The 19,841-nt window shown below is 34.8% G+C and overlaps 2 protein-coding genes across 5 annotated transcripts; one reads left to right on the top strand and one right to left on the bottom strand.

The window, feature by feature from the left end:
* Nucleotides 1-1,095: 1,095 nt before the first annotated feature.
* On the bottom strand, nucleotides 1,096-11,764 carry LOC129899600 (general transcription and DNA repair factor IIH helicase subunit XPD). 3 transcript variants are annotated; one of them, XM_055974609.1, is made up of 12 exons: nucleotides 11,073-11,755; nucleotides 8,554-8,834; nucleotides 7,982-8,058; nucleotides 7,487-7,890; nucleotides 6,853-7,046; nucleotides 6,501-6,681; nucleotides 6,221-6,345; nucleotides 4,074-4,163; nucleotides 2,913-2,991; nucleotides 2,759-2,835; nucleotides 2,356-2,464; nucleotides 1,096-1,719 (listed from the first exon to the last, which is right to left on the bottom strand). In XM_055974609.1, the coding sequence occupies exons 1-12, from the start codon at nucleotides 11,610-11,612 to the stop codon at nucleotides 1,600-1,602; spliced, it is 2,277 nt and encodes a 758-aa protein (XP_055830584.1). In that variant the 5' UTR covers nucleotides 11,613-11,755; the 3' UTR covers nucleotides 1,096-1,599. The 3 variants fall into 3 exon arrangements, 2 of the variants coding, with proteins under 2 accessions (XP_055830584.1, XP_055830585.1); XM_055974610.1 differs by lacking the exons at nucleotides 1,096-1,719; nucleotides 2,356-2,464 and adding an exon at nucleotides 2,580-2,610 and having other exon boundaries at nucleotides 11,073-11,761; XR_008769559.1 differs by lacking the exons at nucleotides 1,096-1,719; nucleotides 2,356-2,464; nucleotides 2,759-2,835 and adding an exon at nucleotides 3,721-4,010 and having other exon boundaries at nucleotides 11,073-11,764.
* A 2,390-nt stretch (nucleotides 11,765-14,154) lies between these two features.
* LOC129899584 (uncharacterized) lies at nucleotides 14,155-18,477 on the top strand. Of its 2 annotated transcripts, none has more exons than XM_055974590.1 (6): nucleotides 14,155-14,291; nucleotides 14,534-14,662; nucleotides 15,048-15,170; nucleotides 16,299-16,556; nucleotides 16,666-16,830; nucleotides 18,031-18,477. In XM_055974590.1, the coding sequence occupies exons 1-6, from the start codon at nucleotides 14,247-14,249 to the stop codon at nucleotides 18,310-18,312; spliced, it is 1,002 nt and encodes a 333-aa protein (XP_055830565.1). In that variant the 5' UTR covers nucleotides 14,155-14,246; the 3' UTR covers nucleotides 18,313-18,477. The 2 variants fall into 2 exon arrangements, with proteins under 2 accessions (XP_055830565.1, XP_055830564.1); XM_055974589.1 differs by having other exon boundaries at nucleotides 15,045-15,170.
* Nucleotides 18,478-19,841: the final 1,364 nt, after the last annotated feature.

Below are 19,841 nucleotides of genomic sequence, written 5' to 3'. Positions count from 1 at the left end.
CATACATAGACCTTACGTCCATCATGTGCAGGTAGGAAGACTGTTTTCGATAAACTCTCAACTCAAATAAAGCATTTCAAAGAAGGTAAGAGAAGAAAATACAGTAATGAAAAAATCATGATTGAACTACTGGATAAAAGAACAACATTGCATAATAATCTAACAATTTAAACAAATGAACATGTTATAATAGTAATGACTGCAGGTTTCTAATGCAGCAGCTGGGAGCAGTGCCACCAACCCACATCCTCAGGGAGCAGAATAAAGTGGCTGACATGCTGAGCAAGGAAGGAGCAAAGTCCACCTCTTTTGCAAAACCCCCCATTTTGATAGTTCCACCTGTGTATGCGGCTAAAGCAGTGTGGACAGACACAATTGGAACTATGTACTCCAGAAAACTTTCTATCTGTAATAGTCATGTACTAAGCCATAATGTGGCACAAACTCTTCTACCACTTCTCCAAGCAGAACTATGTTGCTCTAACTCTTTATATATATATAAAAATATTGATAAGAAAAAGTGTACAACGTTCGACTACCTATTATGTACTAAGCCATAATGTGGCACAAACTCTTACTTCTACCACTTCTCCAAGCAGAACTCTGTTGCTCTAACTCTTTATATATATATAAAAATATTGATAAGAAAAAAAGTGTACAACGCTCGACTACCTATTATGTACTAAGCCATAATGTGGCACAAACTCTTACTTCTACCACTTCTCCAAGCAAAACTCTGTTGCTCTAACTCTTTATATATATAAAAAAATATTGATAAGAAAAAGTGTACAACGCTCGACTACCTATTAATCTTCTACCCTGATCTTCAATCCCGTTATCCTCCTAACGAGAAGTATAAATACATGTATGAGCCACCGCACAACAAACATAAAATGGTAATAACATGGACAAAAACAGAAGAAGATATCAATAACAACAATATAAGTGTAATCCCCCATTTAAAGTCTAGAGAGGTAGATTGTACGCAGACTAATACCCCTACCTTTGCGGAATAGGGAGACTATTTCCGAGACCCTTGATCAAAAGAAACCGAAAAAGATATCAATGATTGGTTATATTAGCACTAAACAATAGGTCTATTGTCCATACATTTGAAACATATGCATAACACATTTTCAAACTGGATTCATCAAGTTGATCACTTGAGATGCATTGCAATTCATAATTGATAAACAAAATTTTCATTTGCCTACAACTGAGAATCAAACCTTAAGCTACACTGTTATATTTTTGCACGACAAACTTCACGACAATCAGCTTAGGTAGAGAATAAATACTTCATTCTATGCCAATAGACAAGAGACATCCATGTTGTGTTTAACTTAAAAACCTATTCTGACTTTCAAAAAACCAAGAAAGTTTCTATGAGCCGGAAATGTACAAGTTTGCATCATTTTTCAATTAAGTCTGCTCTACACGTATAGAAGTAGCCCAAAACTGAAGGTTGCTGCAAATCTTTAACAGGAATCAGTTCACTTCAAATTTTAATGGATGTAGTAATCGTGCTGTTCAACATATAGACACTGAAATTTCCCGGGAACAGATTGGCAAAAATGATTTCTCACTTAGTACGAGCACTTAAAGCAACATCTCCCCGTCAGGGCCAGTGATCATATTTTCCAAGTCTTCTTGTGACAGTAGAGTTTTCTTGCCCAGCGCACCGTTCTTATCATATGGTTGAGCCATTTTTCTCAAAAACTGCATTCAAGGGAAGGGGAAAAGATTGAAAATAGAAGTGCCAGTATCTATTAATGCAATCAAATTTGAGGCTCATGTCATCATCAAAACAACTACTCCTCGATTCCAAGAAACTTGGGCTCGACTATATAAATCCTCATTGATTCATGTCGATCAATTTAAGTTCACATCAGTCCAATATTATACAACATACCCGGTGTATCCCACGAGTGGGGTCTGGGGAGGGTAGAGTGTAAGCAGACCTTGCCCCTACCTTGGGACTAAGTAGAGAGGTCGTTTCCAATAGACCCTCAGCTCAAAGATCAGTCCAAAAAAAAAAAGATAGCACTAGAAGTTCTCTATATTCTCTACCGTTTGAGGCTTCTGTCATAGAATGTACAGAAATTTAAACTACTATGCTATCTTCCCTAGAATAGTCCAACCTTAACAACTTTCCGAATCCCAGCCCGCTTCCCCGTACGACCAAAGATAAGGACAAAACAGAACTATTTTTTTAATCAAGCAGGACAAAAAAGAAGATCCTCTGAAAGATGCATAACACATTTGATGATCCTCAGAATGGTTCTCTGATGCATCTGACTATTAACGGCACGCCGGAAACAGTTAACAGCAAAACATAAAACTAATCCCACTCACCTCTTTTGCTATATACACGGCCATGTCTGTACTTAAGTTCAAATGAGCATCCCGTAAATGTGAAAGTATCCATCCAGGCAACTTGGAACGCTTATCATGACGGCTATATCTGATCACAGGATACAAGAGGCAAGGCATCATTAGTATCTTGTTCCAATATATTTTTTGGTGTGTGTGTTAGGGGGGAGGGGAGCTAGAACATATTCAAGACAATATTTTCTTGGCATATCGTAAATTTGTCAATGACGGCTATATCTGATCACCATAATATAGAGAGTAGGTTAGTAATAGATAAGAGGTCGGGTAAAACATCACCAGTTGCTTGTGCATCATTTCTAAATTTTGTTTCACTTCCTAGTTTTTCTATTATTATTATACAACTGACACGGACAAAGAAGCAAACCTTTTGTCAGCAAAAATCATCATGCCATAATCTGCCTTTGAACGAATAACTCGACCCACACATTGAGCAGCTTGCCTCTGAAAATATATGGTAAATAATTAAATAACGGGGAAAAAATACAGATTATAAGGACTATAACCGAGTCTGGAAGTACCAAAGCATCAAAAGTCAAAAAATCGCCCTCTTTTATCTGGAAAGTCTCCCTCAGATATTCCAATCGCGCAAGCAATATTCTGCAATTTTAACACAGCTCAAGATGCAATATATAGCCTAAAAAGATAAAGTTCACGCGTCTCTATCAAGCATAGATTATCTGATTAAAAAGAGACAGCATCATTTTGATATTACATCAAATGGACGTGCCATTGAAACTTCCTTCCGATTAAAAAGAGAAACACTCTTTCATCATTAGCAGTGTTTTGGGAAACGAGAAGCGGAAAAAAGCCACGAGGGCTCGCTTCACCGAAGCGAGAAGCGTGAAGCGAAGCGCACGCTTTTTTCAAATAAAGCGCTATTTAGTATAAAAATAAAAAATATTAGATATGCATAGATAAATAATCAAGAACTCAATAGAGGTAACATATTAAGCAAATCTTTCAATTCTTAGATTAAAAAGTAACAAAATAGACACTAGAAATAGATACTGAATAAGAAAATACAACTTACTGCTAGCAAAAACAAAATAGTGACTTAGTCATAGAACAACAAAAAACAAAGGAAAAAAATAGAGACAGAACAGAGTAGCAAAACAGAAAAAGAGAAAAACCGAGCATATGCAGTAGCATTACAAACAGAGGAATCTTAAATCAGAAGAAATAAAAACAGAGTAATACTACTTAAGTAGCATTATAAACAGCAAATTGAAAAAAAAAACAAAAAAAAAACTAGTTACCTTGCGCAGCAGAGAAACAGAAAGAGAAGAAGAAAAGAAGAGAAGAAGAAGAAGTAGAAGAAGAACTAACGTAAGTATTTTTACAGAGTCCAGCAGCAGTCACACAAGAGTCCAGCAGCAATCGACAAAGGAGGGAAAATATTTGGTAAAACTTACGTAAGTATTTTTACATAAATTAAAAAAAAAAAAAAAAACCTAGTTAGCACTTATCTCTAAAACGCGAGCTTTTTCTCGCTTTTATAAAAAGCACGCTTCTCGCTTCTGGGACAGAAGCGCACGCTTCTTCAACATCGCACCGCTTCAAGGCATTAGAGCGATAGCCTGTCGCTTCGCTTCTCGCTTTAAGCGAGCGCTTCAGCGCTTTTAACAACACTGATCATTAGATCATAAGGAAAGTGAAACTTAACACATAGTTATACTAACCTGCTTAGCGTGTATTGGAATGGAACGCCAAACATGATAACAAGCCTGCCATAGTGTCTATCAAAGTCAATACCTTCAGCCACTTTTCCCCTGCACAGTAACACACGGACATCGTTAAGTCCAATGTCAATAGAGATATACCATCAATTTTGCACTTCATTTCACATCGTCATTGCTGCTAAAAATGATATTTGCACTTTTGCAGTTGATATAAACATTGAATTAAGTGGTCTCACGGAAACCTTACAAAGTTATCTTTCTAAACAACTCTCTCTATAGTTTAAACAACTTCCCTACTAGATAGATGGCAACAGTGCTGTCAAAGGTGTGTTTAAGCCCTAAAGCGAGGCTCCAAAAGTGTTGAGCGCTTTGCCTCACTTAATGTAAACTTCAGTGTCATCATCAAGGTTCTAAGGCACACTTTTCCTTGCCAATGGAACTCTTCTGAAGAGGCGACACTAAACAATTGATATTTCACTTTATTGTGATTTTATTTTTATATTTCTTTGTTCATAAATTTATCATTCATGCTTATAATTATTAGTTTTGGACTAAATATATATATTTTTTGTATTGTTTCTCCCTTTGCGCCTTTTTTATTTAAGTCCATGCTGTATTTGCACTTTATGCTCAAAACCCAACGGACCTTAGAGCTTTATTGCGCTATTTTCTTTTGATAACACTGGATGACAACCATTCATAACTTTCTGAATTTCCCTTATAAAGAGAGGAATCAAAAGAAAGGAACTAAAACTACATCAGCAATAGGTATTTTCCCTTAAAGGAAACACGACAAAGAGAAAGATCGAAAGTAATTATGCAATGGCAGAATTTTCTCAGCAATTTGAGCTAAGAATAATTATGTAACAAAAGTTTTATTCAAGAAGTGCACGTTATACAGTTTACTAAAACTACCAATCAAACTGAAATTTGGTTTTTCTGTTCCAATTTTTCTTTACTTGGGCAGTTTTGAATACCTTTTTCAAAATCTTGAACTTCCAGTCCAGTTTCAGTTTGAAATTCTTTTTACCATTAACAGATACATAGATACGTGCAGTAGAGAGCTGCCTTAGGTTTCATGCATCTTTATTTTACGCCAGAAGTGTAATTGTCTAATAGAAGCAGTAAAACAAAAACAAAGCAGAGAGAGAGAGAGAGAGAGAGAAGATGCAAAACCCAAAAATAGATTAGGCAAAAAGAAAACCAAACCAGACGCCAAAAAAATGGAATGGCTTTGAACTCATGTTTGTTCAAACATCAATTTCCCATTTTCAGAAGTAGGAGTTGATTCAATTGCTGAACGGAAGCAACGGAAACTGGCAGAAACAAATGAAACGCTGATAGTTTCTATGATGGTGAAGGAAATAGGAATAGAACGGTCAAAGTTAGGAGAAAGAAAGTATCTTACACATAAATAAATCAAACAAAAAAAGTCTACCCCGGCATTTAAAATGAAAAAAAAAACTACAAAAAGAGTTCCGAAACTAAGACTTAAGCCAATGTAATTCCATATCTGTTACAACATGGCAAACTTAGCCAAGGTAACCTAAAAGTTGTCTTCCAATTTAAGGAGTAATTTTGAACAAATCCTGTATCATCATTTGGCAATTAATCTAGCCAATAAGCTTTGGAAGCAGTCCGACATTGAGATAGACGATAACAAAGAACTAGGTCTAGAACTCAAAATATTACTCCCTCTGTTTCAATTTGTTTGTCTAACTTTCCTTTTAGTCTGTTTCAAAAAGAATCTCTCTTTCATTTTTTGACAACTCTTGAATTTTAACTTTCCACATGGCAAGTTTATGACCACAAGATTAAAGGGCATTTTGGTACATTCCACGAATCTTTAGTTTAAGACCACAAGATTCCAAAGTCTTCTTTACTTTCTTAAACTTTGTGCCAAGTCAAAACCAGACAAACAAATTGAAACGGAGGAAGTAAAACTTTATCACTTTATTTCTATTACATTCAAAAAGAAGAATAACAACAAATACAAAGAATTTAGTACATGTTCAAACCTGAAACAACTCACTCACTCACTTGCACATTTGAAACAAATTTAAGACTGGAAATTTGTGTTTGGCACAGAAGAAACAAGGCATGGAAATATAAAATTGTTAAATGCATAAACTCAAAAAAAGATTCACCTAGCAACTGAGAAGAAAACTGCACCCCTCCCACTATCACAAGCCCTGCGATAATTATCCAAAGCCAATGTAGTCTCTACAACATCCTGGGTCTCGATAAATACGAGTTTATGCTGCATTATATCCTGCATCATATAATGATGATAAGAAAAACAACAGAGAAAAGTAGCCACATGTGTGATAAGGCATTGTTGTTAAGCATTAAACATTGTTTAGTTCATAAAAAAGAGTGCTCTATCTGAAAGTTGAGAGGAGAACATAATAAAAGGTATAGTGGCACCTTTAATATTCCTGATTCATGCCAACTATTGACGATTCCGTCCATATAAGAGTAACTGACAAAAAAACAGACAACTCCATCTGGAACAACAGAAACCATTTCTAGCAAAAGCTTCCCATAATTTTTCTCAACGCCCGGATCGCTTCTCAGGTCATACTTAGTGCTTACAGGAAGCTGATCGCTGCAATTTAAGAGAAATACAAAACAAATAACATGAACCAAATTCTTCAACATAATCAAGCTACGAAACACTCAAAAAAGATATATGCTCTCCTTCTCATCCGCATCTTGTGAGTGGGTTGGGAGTTGAGATAAGTATTGTCATGAAGTCAACAGCTAGTCAAAGGTTTACCTTCCCCGCGTAAGGACCATTGGACATATGCAATCCCTTGTCAATGACATCTTGAAGCTTCGACTAACTACCGGATTAAAATTGAGAAGACGAGGATAGAGATCAATTGGACTGAGGGTCCCAGAGGTAATCACAACAGACTGGAATCGTTCAAAAACGGGCTTTATGGCAAGAGAGGCATCGTGACAGGTAAGCTGGCATGCCAAAATATTTCTGAGGTAAGACAATTGCGCACTAATGGTAAAGCAACTTAAAAAAATATCAATGGCAACTTAGATATCTTCCCAGTAAAATGCATTTCAAAACAATATAGCAACATTTTTAGAGACAGAATTTCATTACAGAACACATGGACTACGATTAGACTAATTAGATGCAATCATTACAAGAAGATTAATTAAAGAAAGACAAATTGATTCCACACTAAGGTAAGAGGCATCAGAATAGTAAGTTTCTGAGAACAAATAACAAAACCAGTGCACTCGAAAATCCAACATCTGAATGATAAAATGTTTAGAAACTAATAACAATAATCTCCGATACAGATTATTTAACTCAAGACAGATAAATCACAAACTTAGACTAGAAAGAGGTAATATAAGACAAATATGTCCCAAGAGAAGCAAACACGCACCTGCAGGACAGGATCAGGAATATGTGGCATCCTCTCGTCATATGGTTCAATTATAATGGAAAATCCCCGAGAGTACGTCCCAACCAACGTGGCAAGGTCACAAACAGTTTGAATATGCAGAAACTCATCTGTATCAGTTATCTCCAGGGTTAACATAAGGGAGTGAAGCCTATCATAACAAAATTTTAACATCTTTTGGTCAATTCCAACTTGTGTATTAATAGAAGCAACAAAAGCAACAGGACCCTCCTTTTCCACATTATCAGTCTCCAGACGCCCATTAAGATACTGGACAAATCTTCGCAAAACAGACAAGAAGTGCTCTGCTTTCCTTATGTTTCCTGGCACTGCTTCCTTCATGATGTCATCAGGCAAGGCAGGATTAGCAAGCCATACATCCTGAGCTGTACAAAGAAGATAGATGAGCAAGGACCTTAGTTTACTATCACTAGCACAATATTAGAAGTACATCAACAAACAGTTTAATCAACATACCAGGCAGTCTTTGAGCTAGACCCTCAACTAGACGATTATACTCAACACGCAGTCGACCAGCATCAGTAGCCTTCAGCCTTCCTACCATGCAAGATGTCAGCCAAACATGGGTATCTCGCAATCCTTTACTTTTCTTTTCTTCTTTTTTCTTTACATAGTTTCCTTTACAGGCTTGTGAAAGAGGGAGGGGGTTATAATAGATCATAACATCATATATACTAGATTGAACAATCTCCAAGGTATTTCAAATCATTTTTAACCCATAAAACTACGGCATAAAACGGAATTCAAATGCTATTAGCAAATTTATACTTCTATGCACACACGTAAGAATATGCAAACCTTGGTTCAGTGTGAAGGGTAGTACGGACATAATGTCACAGAAGATAAATCACAGTTGTCCTTTGGATTATGAAATGCTTTATAATGTTTTGATTTGCTTATATTGCATTATTGTTTTCAAAGAATCGTGTCATCCTTGAGTCATCGACAAGAAGAGGTAATTGTTTTTTGCTTGGTTGTTAAAAGATTGTCATTGACAAGAAGTGGTAATTGTCACAGAAGATATTTACCTTTCAATTTCCTGAGACATCCTACTGAGATTCCTTGTTGCCCCTTCAAGTGTTTGCTTCCTCACACTAACACTAAGTGCTTCAATGCATACATTGTCTATATTATGGGCCTCATCAAACACTACAACACACTCTCTCTCCATCTCCTTTGATATGATACCAGCAACCTTGGGATCAAGCAGGTATTGGTAGCTGTAAACCACAACATTTGCCTGTTGCACCATATGCCGCGCCAGAAAGTATGGGCACCAACCCTTATCCTTACCATACAATCTTAGCTCCTGCAAAAGTGCAGTTTAATCATCGCACAAGATCAAATGCAAACTTGAGCACCACCATTGACAGAGGAGAATATAAACAAGAAAACTAGAATCATATAAAGGCAGGATAAATTTTCTGGTCAAGAATCAATCTCCAGAGCATATAATGCAATCAGTAAACAAGTAATATCTCCTTTCACCACTGCAAGTACAAGCGCTTCCATATAACCCATTCTCAAGCCAAACTACATTAGATATAACGGATGTCTTTGTATCCTCCACAGATACAACAGAAATCCTGCACAAATGCAGTCTAACCTTACACACACACACACACATATATATATACACTTGAGAACCCATGTTAACAGAGAGATGTATGAACAGAAAAACTTGTTTCAAATATAGACAGAGAAATTTCTAGTCAAGAATCAGTCCATATAGCGTGGAATGCAGTGATAAAAACAGTTATATCTCTTCACCACTGCAAATTTAAGCTCTTCTTTATACCTGATTCTAATTCTAACCATCTTACGGGAACATATGCACCATCCACTTTAACAGAAAAATATAAACAGATGTTACTGCATACAACATAAATGCAATGCCAAGAATAATCAATTTATTTCCCCACGGGTGCAAGCAAAAATGTGTCTTTCACTTAACTCCGCCTATGTGAGCTGAAGCATAACCTGTAGAAGCATAAACATAGTCTAAATATGAACAGGAATTCAGATAGCTAACCCCAACAAAATTGGGATCGAGACATAGTTAAGCATACATTGAATCAAGAATGACAGTAAAAGTTCTAGTCAAGAATCAATGCAGTGAATTAACTAAGTCATATATCTCTTCACCACTGAAAATTCAAGTGTTCCTCTATAACCCCTTCTCAAACCAAATTACATAAGATATAACAGATGTCATTGTATCCTCCACAAAAGCAATGTCAAGAACAACCAATTCATTGTCCCGCGGGTACAAGCAAAAAATGTGTCTTCCACTTACTATAACCAGCTGAAGCATAAAAATAGTCTAACTATGAACCAGATTCATGTAGCTACTCCAATTAATTTGAGATCAAGGATAGTTAATACGCAAACTGAGTCCCCCAGTTTAACAGAAAAATATAAACAAGGAAACTCGACTTAATCATGACAGTAAAAGTTCTAGCAAGAAACAACATTTAAAACATAGAATGCAAAAAAAAAACTCTTCACAGCTGCACAGTCAATTGTTTCACTCTAACCCCTCCTCCAACCACATTAGATTATAGGCATAATAATAGATACAAAGACACTCAAATTAAGTAAGCACTCCAGCTTTGAGTATGCACATCTAGACAGCTCAACTCGTCTCGACCGTGTCAGTTGAACACTCCAACTTACAAAATGATCATCTAGACACCTCCAAGAAAAATTATGTTTCACGTCAACATGAGGTGTCCACGAGACACAGTGGGGACGAGTTGGAGTGTTTAGTTGTCAGTTGAGGTGTATAAATCTGCACTCTCAAAGTTGGAATGCTTACTTGTCAGCTGAGGCCAAGTTTGAGTGTTTGTTTATATATTATGTCTAGATTATATAGCATATGTCATTGTACCCTCCACAAGCAATGTCAAGAATAACCCATTTACTTCCCCTCGACGCAAGCAAAAAAATGTTATCTTTCACTTAACTATAACCATTTGAAGCATAAAAATAATAAATCACATTCATATAGCTAATCCAACTAATTTGGGATCGAGGCATAGTTAATTATACATTGATTGAAGGGTGAGAGAGAAAGAACTTGCGTTGTATAAACACCAGCAGGCATTCCACATTGATTTTGTCCTCCCCACCCTCCGACACACCTCATCTTCACTCACACCCCATAGCCCCATCCCCACCATCCCACACCCTCCTACCTCCACCCCACATCCTATAGTATTTGTCTAAAAAAAAATTTTTGCTTACGTACTGAACACATGAAAATAGTAAGAAACTCATTTATTTTTCTACAACAACACACCTAGTATAATCCCACAAGTAGGGTATGGGGAAGGTAGAGTTTATGCAGACCTCATTCTTCCACTTCGGAGGTAGAGAGGTTGTTTCTGAAAACTCACTTATTTTTCTGGAAAACATTTTCCTTTCATACCGAACACACCCTTAGTCTAGCTATAAACCGAATTCATATAGCTAACTCCAACTAATATGGGATCGAGGCATAGTTAATTATACATTAATTGAATGTGTGAGTGAGAGAGAGAGATACCTGCAAAGTATAAACACCAGCAGGCAAAGTTGAAGTACCAGCCTTATCAGCAGCATCATAATTCTCATAAAAGGAACAAGTAGGAATATTTGGATTTTCAGCAGCAATTGCTCTAACCCAACTAGCGGTAAGTTTCCTACATCCAGCATCAACAGAATCCCTATTCTCAGCAGAAACCACAGTTGGGTTTACACACAAATTCTTTCTTGATGACAACCCAATTGCCAGCATTCGGGCACCCGGCCCGAAATGCTTTAACTGATAATTATACAACAATTTAAGCTCAGCTAATGTTTTCTCCATTTCATGTACAGTTCTTGTACAATAAATAAGCTTAATTGGATTTGATGGTTTTGAAAGTCTGTAACTTGTAATTAAAGAAAGTAAGGCAATTGTTTTACCAGTGCCTGTAGGCATTTCAAGAAGACAATGCCCTTTTGCATCTAAGGCTCTTTTGAGTTCTAACATGTACTGATATTGTTCTGGATATATGTTATCATATGGGAAATATATTGTTACATCTTCTAATTGGAATTTCATCTTCTGGGGTTTGATGATTTTCTTGTTTTGTGATGAAAAAATTGAATCTTGGTGAGTTTTTTTATTGAGACCTAAATAGGAGTATAGAGAAATTTATGACAGTTCTTTAGACCCTAATGTTGTATAGGATTTAACATTGAAGCGGCAAAGAGGAGATAGGGGATGCGGGTGCGGGTGCGGGGTGGGTGGGGGGGGGTCTATATCGATTTGTTCCAATTTTGTACACTTAAATAAGGTTAATACTTATGTTTCAATTTATGTGATCTAGAAGGGACCCAATTTGATATCTTGCCTACGAATTTATGTTGTCAACGAGGATCTTAGTCCTTTTTCTTGTTGTTTTTCCGTAAAAAAAAATGCCTTTTAGTGAGAGCAGAATGTAGAAACATATCAAATTAAGACCAATCAATATCTGAACGTAACGGATTCGAACTTCTCCTAGAATAGTTTTCATGAATCATGGGTGGATCTTAACAGATTTTCCATCAGAGGACTACTACGACTATCGGCCACTAGATCGATGAAGAATCTCTCCAAAATCGGCTCTTTAATTAAGCCCATCTGATTCAAAAAAATGCTTTTGTCATATCCACGGTTGAACTCCTTTTTGAAACTGCCTTTGATTTTAGACTCGCAGCCCGCCTAGAAGAGCAATTCACTTTGTAGTGTTGTCACACAAGATAAGCACGCCGATAAATTTTGAGAGTCAAATTTATTTATTTTTATTTTGAATTTAGGCAAATATTCTTTAAATTTCTTTGAAATAATTTATATATTTAAAAAGTATAATAAATCATAATAATTAATAATTTAAAATATATATAAATAAATCACAATAATTATTTTTATTTGACGATTGAAAAGTAAATATGTCGAATAAAGTTTAGCACAGAGAATATACTTTTAGACAAGTGCTTTGGATTTAGGAGGATAACAACTTTTTTATTGCAATAATGATAAAATATATCTACTTTAATCATATATATCAATCTTAGTTAAAACAAACTTGAAATATCACTAAAGAGATCAATGTGTATAATTAAAAGAGATGACATAAATGGTTTAGTAATAAAAACAAACTATCTAACTAAACAAACATCTCTACCATATATATTGAATCCCACTATACTTTTAAATGGTTGCATAATCTCTTCCTCTTTCTCCTCCCGTTTCTCCCACTAGCTCTCTTCCCCTCACTCTATCCCTCTCTCTCACACTCTCCCTCTTTCTCTGTCTCTCGCCTTATTCTGCTCTCCTTTTCTCGATTTCTCCCTCTTTCTCTCTTTCTCGAGATTTGTGCTACATAATTAATATCAAATAATCATTGAAGGGCCACTAGTTAAGGCATAATTATATATATATGAATCTGATTAACTACATCTTCATTTTTGTCTTTTTATAAGTATTGATCTATGAACAAGTACACTGAACACTTCACAAATTTGATACCAGATAGATGTATTAATACATACATACACTAAATACATCACAGATACTAGTGCCTTCTTAGAATCAATATGTAATTATATATACACACAGATATACTGGATACATCAATGCATTTTTATGTTTGATAGATGAACTTGATATTAGATACACTAAATAAATTGATATACACAGATATATTTGATATATTAGTGCATATTTGTCATTGGAGACCCAGATACATTATATTGTGATACACAAATAACTATAAAACACAATTACTAAGAAATAAAGGGAGGAAGAGAAGTGAGTGAGAGAGACCAGATATATTAATCAGATATAGTATATCTAGAGGCAAAAATAGGGAATCTAGAGGCAACTTGGACAAAATAAATAATTATAGAAACTATCGACGTGTTGAGTAATTAGCACATATACTAGTGTGCTTTATAAAAGTTGCTATTTAGTAATTGTGTAGTTTCCTTTTCTTCAATATATATTACTATCTTTTGCTATTCATTTACTGCATTTGGTTTGTACCTTGCTATTTTGTTGTCGTATATTTTTTTGCTATCATGCTTCAAATTATTTTATTTTCTTTCGAGTTGAGAATCTATCCAAATAACCTTTTCACCTCATAGTAATAAAAGTAAAATTTGTGTATATCCTACTCACAGACTTCACTCATTAGCAGTGGCAGAGCCAGAGCCACATATATTTGAGGGTTGTTGACCAACTCCCCTTCATCAAAAACTTATATGTTATATATTGACACTCTTTGACTTCTAGCGATTTTACTTTTTTATATATTGACACTCCTTAATTGAAATTGTGACTCTACCATTTCTCATGAGAATACACTATACACATTATTTTTTAATTATTATTTATTCACATAATAGACTCTTGAGAATGTATGCAAAACCTTTTTCAAAACTTAACATCAAAATATCCAATAAAAATATTTTATCTTATTTCATGTACTTAATTGGAATAAATACATAATTCAAATGTCTAAATAAAATACAAAATAAACTCAACAACAAATGCAAGACAACTCTATGCTATTTATAACGTTGGTGTCTATACACTCTCCTATTTAAAGACAACCTCATCAGCTCCTCCAATACTAGCCGTTACATATTCAACTTTCTCTCTCTAAAACTTTACTTCCCCTCTCTCTCTCTCTCCAAATCCAAGAAAGTTCAAATGACAATCTCAGTAGAATCTTCTTCCCCTACATCTCTTAACAAGGTACTTTATTCATTAAAGATTGCAACTTTAGATTTGTTTTTCTGTTAATTTCTCAGCATCACAAATTCCATTGATTCTTCTTCTTGTTGTTATTGTTCATGCTTGTTGCTACTGTAGTCTTTTTCGTCTATCGGAAACAATCTTTCTATCTTCTTGAACAGATTTTTCCTTTAAAACCCAACATTAAATTACAACTTTAGATTTGTTTTTATAAAAATTGAATTTTTTTCCCACCATTTCAGGGTTCACCAAGCTTGATGGGTTCTTCATCAATTTATAGTCCATCATCAGATAAACGATTCTGGAGTAATCTTCGCAGCAGGGTAGATACTATTCTTGAAAATCGCGAAAATCACAACCCTGCTCAAAAGGTAAAATTTGGGCTTAAACTATTTTTTCAAGATTTTTTTTTGGGTATCTTTATTGTACTTTGATTTCTGTTACTATATGTTGTTCCTTGTACCTCGATTATTTTATTGTTTTGTTGTAGTTTCTGTTTTGTTATTGTCTTTTGTTGTTATTAAGTGTTGTTTCTTGTAATTCGTTACTTCTTTTTTGGATTGCTTTAACTGTCTTAACTTGAGCCGAGAGTCTATAGGAAACAGTATATCTACCTTTGAGGTTGGGGTAAGTTGTGCGTACACGCCACCTTCCCAAGACCTCATTTGTGTAACTACACTTTGTTTGTGGTTGTTGTAGTATTTGTTATTGGGTCTCAATTTTTGTTTAATTTTGTGTGAAAATGGTTTGTAGCAGCGCGATGGAGCAGAGGATCGATCGAAGAGGATGAAAGAGGATGCTATGCTTTTACTAAGAGGATTTGATTCTGTTTCTTGTTCTCTTTCACTGTTATCTGACAATCTGGAAAATGCCCTTCAGGTACCTCTTTGTTTCACTTTATGATTAAGCTTATAAGAGGATTAAATGTAGGATTTTTCCTAATGGCTTTACATTTTGATAATGATGTGATTTGTTGAAATGGATTTTTGGTTTGTAAAATTGAGTTTTTGAACTTGAATTTGGATGAGCATTTGTGCTTGTTAACCTCTTTTTATGCTTTTACTGAGCTTCGAAAACAGCCGTCCTACCTTGGTAGGAGTAAGGTTTGCGTACACTTTACCCTCCCTCCCCAGACCCACGTTGTGGGATTTTACTAGGTTGTTGTTGTTGTTGTTGTTATTGTTGTAGATGGGAATAAAAGAGAAACTGCTCATAGATACTGTAATGATCTAAACCACACCTAAATTATTACCTTTTCGCGAGTTTCATACCTCAACTATCCATTGTTTTATTTACCTACCTAAAATATCACTAAACACACCTCGATATTGAGTTGGCCTACACGCTCTTGTTGTAGAGTGGGAACAATATTTGGCCAACTCAGTATCGAGCTGTGTTTTACTAAAAGGAACAATAGATAGTTAAGGTATGAAACTCACAGAAAAATGATACTTTAGGTGTGATTTTGTTTGTATATGCATGTATATAGTACATACAGGATTAATGGTGTGATTTTTCATAGGCTTGTTGTTTTAAGAAGATGGGATTTGTCAAAAGAAGTTTTATTTTGCAAAATTGAGGTTCTTTTACACAGCATTTGTGCTTGTTAATTTTAAGAAGCATCTATCTTTTTTCCTTGTAACAAGATGTTGCTCGTAAATACAAGCATCTATCATATGTTGTTGTTTTTTACAGTTCTGTAATGTAATGTTTTGAGGCTTACATATAACGACTATATTTTGTTGAAGTTGAAAAATTGTATATTTGAAGTTGAAGCTTAAGAAGAGTATTTGGAAGTAAATACACTGTGTAATATAGTTGAAAAAATATAACGACTATATTTTGTTGAAGTTGAAAAATTGTATATTTGAAGTTGAAGCTTAAGAAGAGTATTTGGAAGTAAATACACTGTGTAATATAGTTGAAAAAATAAGTGTACAAGTTGAAATTATGTTTGGAAGTGCATACATCGAGTTATTGATCATGCATCCTGTAATTTTCTTACAGGGAGCAAGAGATCTAGCAAAACCACCCACGTTGACAGATATACTTCATTGCACAATGGAGAAGGCAAAATGTGGAGAAAACCAATCAAAGGAAGGTAAACAGGAGGGAGACGAAGAAAAAGAAGAGAGTGAAGAAGGAAACAGAGGATTGAAGAGGAAATTGGATGAATGCTCGGAGGATTCACAACAAGATGATGATACCAAAAAAGAAAATGGGCAGGTCTTAAATCAGATTGGGAAGTTCAAGAAAGCCAAAAATGTTGGTACCCCGTCTCTCTCATTTTTTCTTGTTTTACATTTCTCCAAGAATGATTATAGTTACTTTTGCATTCGTGTTCACAAGCTAACTTGAAATTATCTCTGTGAAGCTTGCGATTAGCATGGCGTCAAAAGCAGCCACATTAGCTCGAGAACTGAAATCGATGAGATCAGACTTGCACTTTATGCAAGAACGTTCTACTCTGTTGGAGGAGGAGAATAGAAGGCTTCGTGATGGCTATGACACGGGAATACCACCAGAAGAAGATGACCTGGTAATACTTGACATCCCCACTCAAATTGTTTACTATTTGATCCCTGATGTAATGTGAAATAGACTTAAGTTATATAAACTGACAGCATAATATATCATATGGTAGACAACATTTGAGTGATACTACTTGAAGTGTGACACTCAACTAATTGAACCGTGACACTCAAAATGTTTACTTCTTGAAGTGTGACACTTAAATTTTCTACTTGAACCGCGACAGAATGTAAAATATGCTTTGCTATAAACTGACAGTATCAAATGGTAGATAACATTGAGTGATAACTACTTGAACCTGACACTCAAAATGCTTATTACTTTGAACCGTGACACTCAAATTGTTTACTACTTGAAGTGTGGCACTAAAATTGTTTACTACTAGAAGCGTGGTACTCAAAATGTTTACTGCTTGAACCGTGACGCTCAAAATGTTTACTACTTGAAGTGTGACACTCAAATTGATTACTACTTGAACCGTGACAGAATGTAAACTATACTTTGCTATATAAACTGACAGTATCATAAGTGAAATAACATAGAGTGATACTACTTTAACCGTGACACTGTTTATTACTTTGAACCGTGACACTCAAATTGTTTACTCCTTGAAGCATAAAACTCAAAATGTTTGCTACTTGAAGCGTGACCCTCAAATTGTCTACTACTTGAAGCATGTCACTCATTGTTTACTACTTGAACCGTGACAGAATGTAAAATAAACTTTTCTGTATAAACTGACAGTATCATATGGTAGATAACATAGAGTGAGTACTCAGCTTGAACCGTGACATTCAAATTGTTTACTACTTGAACCATGACAGAATGTAAACTATATTATGCTATATAAACTGATAGTATCATATGGTAGACAACTTAGAAAGATACTACTTGAACCGTGACACTCAAATTGTTTACTGCTTGGACCGTGACACTCAAATTGTTTACTGATTGAACCATGACACTCAAATTGTTTACTGCTTGAACCGTGACAGAATGTAAAATATATTATGCTATATGAACTGATAGTAGCATATGGTAGACAACTTAGAGTGATACTACTTGAACTGTGACACTCAAATTGTTTACTGCTTGAACCGTGGCACTCAAATTGTTTACTACTAGAACCGTGACAGAATGAAAAATATATTGAAATTACAAAAATGTCTGCATCTAACCTACTGTTTTATTTTTAAAATTTGCTTAGGTGAGGCTCCAAATGGAGGCACTTCTAGCTGAAAAATCAAGGCTTGCAAATGAAAATGCAAACTTGAATAGGGAGAATCAGTGCCTTAGACAACTAGTGGAGTACCATCAGTTGGCCTCAGAAGATCTTTCCGCGTCCTACGAAGGCTTACTTAGAGGAATGGGATTGGAAATTTCATGTTCACCTGAGGAACATCCTGAGGCAAATGGTGGATCCGGAGTACGCAACAAAGATATGTATGGAATTTCCAAATCCCTTGATGAGATCTATAATGAAGAATGAAGAAATAATGATTTGAGTAAAACTGTTTTTTGCTCCTAGTGTAATCGCGCCAGTGGAGTCTCTAGGCCATGTTGTAATTTACCTATATCAAATATTGTAAATTTTTTGTTGTACCCTATGTTGCAAGTTGTTTTCTATTCAATGAAAGACAACAATTATGTTGTTCCTCCTACCATGCTTCTTCCTTTGGAATATTTGATTTGTAATTGTTTGAAGAAGTACTCGTATACGAACGTATATGTGACTATAGTTCTTCGTATCTGTACAATTTCCCTACGTTACATGACAGTGACGAATGTCATTCCATATTTCTTGCCAGTTTTTAATAATGTCACATACCAAACAGGCTTGTCTTACAATTTCTCGCAATGCCTTAACTTGACCTCAACTAACAACTAAACATGCCAATGTTGAAGATGTACATCTAGACCTCCAACTCGTTTCCACATTGTTAGCCTCTTTACCTCATAAAAGATAGGAGTAAACTTTGTGTACACCCTACTTTCTTCAAATTAACAGTTATGGATTGCATGTTGTATGTTATTATTGTTATTGTTGCTTCAGTGTGAGGTAAACACTTTAAGCTCTCACTTCTATAGAAGTAAAGCAAACCCTTTATGATTAATTAATTAATTAATTAATGTAGTTTAATTATTCCCCAAAAATATATTGCCCTTACCATTTCTTTATAACATGATTTATTTTTTCGGCTCTTTCTTTTTAGATTTTATATATATATATTGCAAAATTTCTCAGCCTCAAACTTACCAAAAAGGTCAATTTGGAATTGGAATTCCCTCTAATGCAAATCTTTCTCATGTCCCATTCATAGTATTCTTGTCCCTTTAACACCTCACCATATAAAAGTTGATGGATTCATATAAAAAAATTAACAAAGCTAGTGGATAAATTATATATACTGATGACACACACAACATGCAATATATATATATATATATATATATATATATATATATAAAAGCTTCATATTCTAGCTCCGTCTTTACAGTAATATATTTTTAAATATTTAGTAATCCAAATATTTAGGATTTAGTTAAATTTTAAAATTTATGAATCCATAATTCTAATCATTTTAAACTATTGATTTCTAAATTAATAGTTTATATATATGAATTTCTTAAGAGATAGTTATAAAATTTAAATCAACGTTATTGAATTCATACTTTGATTTATAACTCCGCCATCGAAACAAAAGTTATTAAATTTTCGTAAACCTATATATTGTGGTCTTGAAAATCAAATGATGATGTATAACTTTAGTTACACTTGTGGGGAGAAATGAACTTCAACAAAAAGTGTTTTAATAATTAATTACAGAAGTAGACACACCACAAGAAATTGTTTGGATTCTCAAGTATCCAGATGGCACCATGACCCCCGCACCCCACCCCAATACTACTCCTTTATGCCTCTTTAAAAGTGACAAAATTATATTATATTTATATATGTATAGAGAGACACAAAAGTATTGCCACTACAAGATATAAAATTCCAAATAAAAGTCATAA

Source organism: Solanum dulcamara, chromosome 8, assembly GCF_947179165.1.
Source record: "Solanum dulcamara chromosome 8, daSolDulc1.2, whole genome shotgun sequence".
In the NCBI taxonomy this organism is placed as follows: Eukaryota; Viridiplantae; Streptophyta; class Magnoliopsida; order Solanales; family Solanaceae; genus Solanum; species Solanum dulcamara.
This window is presented reverse-complemented; position numbering and strand designations above follow the sequence as displayed.